Consider the following 543-nt stretch of genomic DNA (forward strand, 5'->3'; position numbering starts at 1 on the left):
ATGCCTTTGGAAGAAGCAATCTTTCTTTTAAGATTCGTCAGCTTCCTTCCCGCTTGACCGTTTCCTGCGCTGTAAGACTCTCTTCTTCTCTCATACATATATAATATGATGCTTTCCGATTCACCTTTTACATCACAAAACTGTTACTTTAGAAGTTTCAGCAATGCGTTTTGTTTTGTTTTTTGTTGCTTGATTTGGTTGCGGATAACAATATATTATTGATTAATCGGTTGTTGAACACAGGCTAAACCTGAGACAGTGGACAAGGTGTGTGCAATTGTCAAGAAGCAACTCTCTCTTGATGATACCAAGAAAGTTGAGGGTGCCACCAAATTTGTTGATCTCGGTGCTGATTCTCTCGACACGGTAATTCTTTGTCTTTCCTCCATCCGCTTTAACAACAACCATTGGTTCCAACTCCTGATGCATTATATAACCAATGCCCCTTTGTCATCTTTGTCGCTTGCATATGCTGTGTTCATTGTAAAAGCAAAACTTTGAAATATATATATATATATATATATATATATATATATATATATA

The 543-nt window shown here is 36.3% G+C and overlaps 1 protein-coding gene across 1 annotated transcript; it reads left to right on the plus strand.

Moving 5' to 3' along the window:
- Positions 1-5: 5 nt before the first annotated feature.
- Positions 6-515, plus strand: LOC109131824 (acyl carrier protein 2, chloroplastic-like; the record flags this gene model as incomplete). Its single annotated transcript, XM_019243004.1, has 2 exons — positions 6-71; positions 244-515. Coding segments are annotated over 2 exons (324 nt in total), but the record flags the coding sequence as incomplete, so codon positions are not given.
- Between the last annotated feature and the right edge of the window lie 28 nt (positions 516-543).

The sequence above is a fragment of the Camelina sativa genome, unplaced genomic scaffold (genome assembly GCF_000633955.1).
Source record: "Camelina sativa cultivar DH55 unplaced genomic scaffold, Cs unpScaffold05743, whole genome shotgun sequence".
Taxonomy (NCBI): Eukaryota; Viridiplantae; Streptophyta; class Magnoliopsida; order Brassicales; family Brassicaceae; genus Camelina; species Camelina sativa.